Source organism: Merops nubicus, unplaced genomic scaffold (assembly GCF_000691845.1).
Source record: "Merops nubicus isolate BGI_N331 unplaced genomic scaffold, ASM69184v1 scaffold12427, whole genome shotgun sequence".
NCBI classification, from domain to species: Eukaryota; Metazoa; Chordata; class Aves; order Coraciiformes; family Meropidae; genus Merops; species Merops nubicus.
This window is the reverse complement of record NW_008618362.1, coordinates 1,702-7,552: the sequence shown is the minus strand read 5'-3', so window position 1 is coordinate 7,552 and position 5,851 is coordinate 1,702. Positions and strand designations below refer to the sequence as shown.

Here is a 5,851-nt window from a genome sequence, read left to right as displayed (position 1 = left end):
GGAAAGAGACCTCAGCTCTCAGAAAGGGGGCAAGTCTGTCTACTACAGGAACATAGCCTCAGTAAGGGACTTGTCAGAAAACAGTGAATAAAGCTACACCTTCTTATAACTATGCATTTTGGGAGCTTTCGGTTTACAAAAAAACACCCCAAACTCTAAAAGACTTTTTAACATTCACTACATCAGGAAAGTTACAGTTGAAGTTCAGACTTCAAAATAGTCAAACCATGTGGCTAACTAACAGTATCACCCATTCACCTGCACCAAGAGCAGTGCAGGCAGAGGGAAGAGGCTGTTGACACAGCACGATTTAACAGAGCAGTTTGTCAAAGCCAATTTTAAATCAGCAATTCCTTGGCAGTCAGAATCAAAACTAGGAAAACTAGGATCACTGGGTGTCCCTTAATAAGGTGGAAGAAAAATCAAAGAACATGACATAAGAGTTACTAAGCATTCTGAAGTATCCACTTAATGCTTCACTTTCTAGAAAGTGCATTTATTAATATTTACACATTCAAAATGCTGTCCAAGCCCTAACTTAGACTGCACCTGAGACAGACTTCAGCCCCGTTTTTCAGATACAGAAAAGCAGTATTAACTACTCCAAAACACAATGACAAAGCCATGAATAAAATTTTCTGACACATGACAAATTTTCTAGAGCACATGGCTTCCAGTTCATGCAGTCACCATGAAGTGCTAATATTGTATAATTTATCAATGAAATAACAGCAATCTAATGCTGATGAGATAAATATCTAGTAAGTTCCAAAGTTTTTATTCATATTTAATCCAATCTTACTCAGCCAGAGATTCCACTGAAAATATTGCTGCTGGAAATATATAAGTCATAGAGGATTTTGGATGAAATACAGCCAAGTGGTAAAAATGAAAAAGAAGATTTCCAGTATTTAACTCCAAAAATGAAAAAGAAACAGAAAGGGCACCACACCATTGCTGGGATCCTCTCTGCACTATACACCATCTCGCCGTTCCGCAGGGACTTCTGCACTTCATGGATGTGGTTCTTGATGTCATTCACAGTGGGGAAGAAGGACAGGTTATGTCTTTCTGGCACTTCATCAGGCTTGAATAGCTCTCTTTCCACATACTTTCTGTCACATATTAAAGGACATTAAAATATGCATATTTAAAATATGTTGTTCTATTTCCCTGCGTTGTAGACACTGCTACCTTCTCCCTCCCCTTGTTGCACTGACAAGACAAGAGCAAGCTACATCATCTTCTACCCAGTTCTTTGTGCATCTGCTACAGAGTTTGGAATTAAAAATCCCCATTTATCCAATAAACTTTAAAGAGGACAGCAGCTCTTAATGGCTACCTAAAATTAAATTGAAAGAGAAGACAAAAGCTGGGAAAAACAGATTCTTATGCCACATGGGAAATAGATTCCACAATGCATCAGCACTGTGATTTAGCTGCAAACCAAATCAGTCAAATGCAGAAGTAGATACAGCAAGGCAGACAGTTGTGTACCTTAGTTGCTTCCTCACTGCATAGACCTGCTCTATTCCCTGAGACACCAGCTCTCGGATCTTGTCTGCCACTTGAGGATGCAGTCGGGAAGGCAGAGCACAGTTCTCATCTCTGACCACCTCCTCCTCCTCCTCCTCAGGGGAAGACACAGAAAAATGGGAGGGTGAAGAAGGGAGGCAGGAAGTTTCCATTTCATGATACTGGTGGGCTTGCTGAGTGGGCAACTGTATATACCACCTGGCAAGAAAGAAATAGTTTCTACACACAATTCTCAAGCAAAGGCAAAAAAAGAGACTCTCAGGGGAACAGTCTGACAAGCACAAAGAAGCTGGTATAGAGGGACTGAAGTTTTTACAGCATCTAAGCCAGAAGATATTATCTTTAAGAGCTCAGGGCTCTTTCACACCTTTCATTGCAAAATCAACAGCTCAGACCCCCAGAGAGTAACAACTATTCCTATCTGCTCCCTGCATGAAAACATCTGAAGTTCCACAGCTTGGTGTTTAACACATTACCAGAGCAATACTGCAGAGCCACAGAAGTCTTACTGACATTGTGAGACTTTTAACAACAGGCAAGAGCCAATAAAGTGACTAATGAAAAAATAAAGCAAACCAAGCAAATTATTGCTCTATTTTGCTTCATTTATCAAGATTTTTAAAAAAGTGGAAGTTTCACCTGAGGACACCGTCAGCATCTATCAAGTTCTTCTTCAGCATGTTGAATGCTTTCTCCTGCTCCATTCTTATGATTTTCTTGTCAATTTTAGGGTCAGTAGGAACCCTATATTCTGGAAACTTTTGAACCTTTTTAATATAGATCCTTCCAAGGGGCAGGAATAAAACAAACAAACAAACAAAAGGCTTCTTCAGTACACTTTGCCTTCATGGAGGAAAAGGCAAAACCCCCACCTACTTTATACCAACTATTAGTATGGAAAGAGTTCAGAGTGTTGCAGTGGGTGAGGAGCCTCTGAGGCAACTGTAGAACAGCTCAGTTTACATCAACAGAGATGCAGACAGACACGCTTCTGTTCCAGTCTGGAAGCCACTCAGCCAGAGTGATTTCACACCTCAGTCAAACCCCCCTGTCTTCCAGCATAGTAAAAGCACAACACCATTTCAGAACAGGCTGTACTTTACCCAGATTGAAGACAGAATTGAGCACATCCACACCTAGCTGCAACAGTCCAGGTAAACATACTTTTTAGCTCAATGAAAACAGAGCAAGCACCCAGGAGGATGCTTCAAGGATAAGGGAAAAAAACAGTGGTGTTGGATAAGGAGAAGGTCCCCAGTGAACAGGAAGAACTGTAACTCCTTCAGCAAATAATATCTCTGCTAAATTAGGATGATTGACTAATGATTGCAATGAAAAGCCTGAAGGAAAATTAACAAAAAAGACAAAACAGTTTTAGGGCCAAAACCAGTCACTAATGGACACCACGATAACTAACGCCCAGGTAGAGAACGATTCCCACTTGTGTTTCACATCCTGAGGTACTGCCACTTTTGCATCTGGGCAATCTGTCAAACTTCAGCCTTATTCAGTTTAACAGGACAGCATTTCCCCTTTCCTTCTAAAAGAGTATCAGTCACAAGTTAGCAAAGAGATGAAGCCAAGAGCTACAGTGCACACCAGCTCCCACCCGCAAGCAGGGCTCTACCCAGGCTCACAGAAAGAAGCCCTTTGTGGGATGCTGAGGAGCTCTTCCAGCTTTACAGACAATTCTTACCTTGCTGGACAAGTGGCTTTGTACAGATGGCCAGTGGTGCCTTCCTGCTCACCAGCTTTTTTAGGCTGGAACCCTTTCCTCCTTGGCCCATATTGGCACTCCATTACAATGGCTCTGCTTCCTGGGAACAGAACGTGATGCACTCTATTTACTCAAGCAACCACTGGGGTTATGACAGTGAAACAGTAAATACAGGAAAGCTGAGAGTTCTGAAACATTTCCGGCTGACTCTTCAGAAGCATTCAAATCCAGTGCAAATGCTTCCCTCACAGCATGCAAAGGAACACAGAGCATTGTCAAAGCATTTCCCAAGCTTAGCACACCTCACAACACTCCTCCAACATACGTGGAGGCAAAATACTGGGTTGTGCCCTGGTGAACACCAATACTTTACAAGACAAGCAGCCCTGCAAGCTACCCAAGGAGCACAATTCTGATAGTAAACAGGAGAAGCAGAATTGCCAATATAACCATGAAAACCCACAGCTGAAATCAAAGGTCAGCAGCTATTTCCAGCCTCCTGTCTCAAATCAATACTTCAAACCAGGCTGTCCCATAAATTCTTACTTGCAAGTCTGATCTATTTTGTCTGCTAAATAGCACTGTTTCAGTGTGGCATACCCACACAAACCCAAACAGGCTCAAACAAATAATGGCTTAGCTCTAAACCTGAAGTCAGTGACTTCTTCCAGTCAGATCCCTAACAAAAGGGGTAACAGGCATAGTGGTAAAGCAGTCAAGAAAGGAACTTCTTCCAAATCTCTCCATGCCATGTTTAGTTCTCTTTTATTTATCATACACATACTCCACTAGGCAGGCAAGGAGGTTCCCATACCATGAGTGATATAACCAAAATCTTTTTCTGTATCACAACTGCAACATAATGTGTTTCCATAAGATATCAAGTGATTTATCAACTTCCAGTGTGGCATTAAAAAATAACTTTTTTAAAAAAACTATGCAAATGGGAAAGGTAGCACATCAGAAATATATGAAATGCCTGTTTGGGGGTCTGAGCAAAGCAAAAAATTTTACAATTTAATTATCTGAGTCTTGTTAGTCTACAATGCCTTAAAGAAAACAAAACCCACAATGCCTACGTGTGGTTTTGCTCTAAATATCTTACTGTACTCATTTACCAGGCAGCTCTTACAAGCAACTGAAGATAACTCATAGGTTTTTTGGGGAAAAAAAATAGAAGTATAAATTGTTTTGATTTTGTGCTTAGCTTTCTTGTAACTCATTGTTTATGGCTGAAGGTTTAAAACTAACATTTCAAATTTTCAGTTACTTTCAGAATAAATATAAAGAAAAAAAACCACAACCTACATTCCAGCCACTCATAATCTCTATGTAACAGTTAAAATCTGTTCATTAATGTAAGGATGAAGTTCTTCACTATGAGGGTGGTGAGACACTGGAACAGGTTCCCCAGGGAAGCTGTAGATGCTCCACCACTGGAGGTGTTCAAGACCAGGTTGGATGGGGCCTTGCACAACCTCATCTAGTGGGAGGTGTCCCTGATGGGGACAAGCTGGGAGGGGGGTTGAAACTAAATGATCTTTAAGGTCCCTTCCAACAAAATCATTCCATGATTCTATGACTACATACCCAAATTAACTGTAAGTAATTTCACAGATGCACTGCCAGAGCTAAATATGTAATTACCAATGTGTAAAGTCTGCACATTCATTTTTAAAACAACAAATACAAGGTATGTTGATGTTTCTTTTGGTTTTTAATTTTTTTTTTTCTTAAGGGTGCTATTTAAATAGTTAATTGGGTCCTGTAGAACAAACTCTTCTTCAAAGGATCTCCAAGTTAGGCAAGAATACTCAGAACAAGCTCTTGTGAGAACTTTCACATCATGACAGAGCAGATGGAACCTCCACCGAAAGATCTCAAAACAAGAATCCCCATCAAATGGTACTTAACTGGTTTATTTCTAAAGAAAAAAAGGAAATAATCAAACCAAAGCATAAGTCTGTGCTTTCAGGAAAACACACTCCTACAGACTGTGTCCCAGGGGTGCCCAACCTGCTCTTTTTGTATGTCTGTGCTTCGACTTCACCAACACTACGGAACACTGTAAAGATCCTTCTTCGTGGCCAGCTGGCAACTGATGTTGAAATTTTGAAAGCAGTTATTAAAAGAAAAGTTAGTTACCTGCATTGACAAAGGGGATCCCATCATATGGGACATACTGGGATTTCCACATCAACCGTGTGGCGGGTTTGGCTGGGCTTGGAGACTGGCGTGTCCCCCACACACTGTGTGTCTGCTGCTTGTGGAGCCTCAGAACGCTCTCTAACTCTGCCTCGCTCACACAATAGCCACGGTATGAGTCCCCAATTTTCTGCATGGAAAGGAGGTGAAATAATAGCATTATCCACCCAGTTGACTGCTGGACATAACACAAGAAAAGAAGAGCAGTCAGGGACGCCGTCAGGTGAGGACCCAAGCCCAGATTTTTGGTGTTTTGTGGATTTTTTTTACCCCACGCTGGTATCCTCACAGAGAGATTTACCACAGGATCTGACACCAGAGCAGTCCCCATGGAGGTCAGGAGTCTGTCAGCCCTCCAAGACCCCCTGAAAAGATTACAATCACTCCCAAATC

General features: G+C 41.4%; 1 protein-coding gene across 1 annotated transcript in view; it reads right to left on the bottom strand.

Annotated features, from left to right (window-relative positions):
* The window catches only part of CARF (calcium responsive transcription factor), a gene marked incomplete at both ends in the record, with an annotated part of 5,663 nt that extends 75 nt beyond the window's left edge, over positions 1-5,588 (bottom strand). The window contains 6 exons of the mRNA XM_008943423.1: positions 1-10; positions 953-1,115; positions 1,498-1,734; positions 2,176-2,319; positions 3,233-3,353; positions 5,399-5,588. The exon at positions 1-10 is cut by the window's left edge and continues 75 nt beyond it. Of these exons, the coding sequence (XP_008941671.1) occupies positions 1-10; positions 953-1,115; positions 1,498-1,734; positions 2,176-2,319; positions 3,233-3,353; positions 5,399-5,588 (865 nt within the window). The remainder of the gene's footprint in view (positions 11-952; positions 1,116-1,497; positions 1,735-2,175; positions 2,320-3,232; positions 3,354-5,398) is intronic.
* Positions 5,589-5,851: the final 263 nt, after the last annotated feature.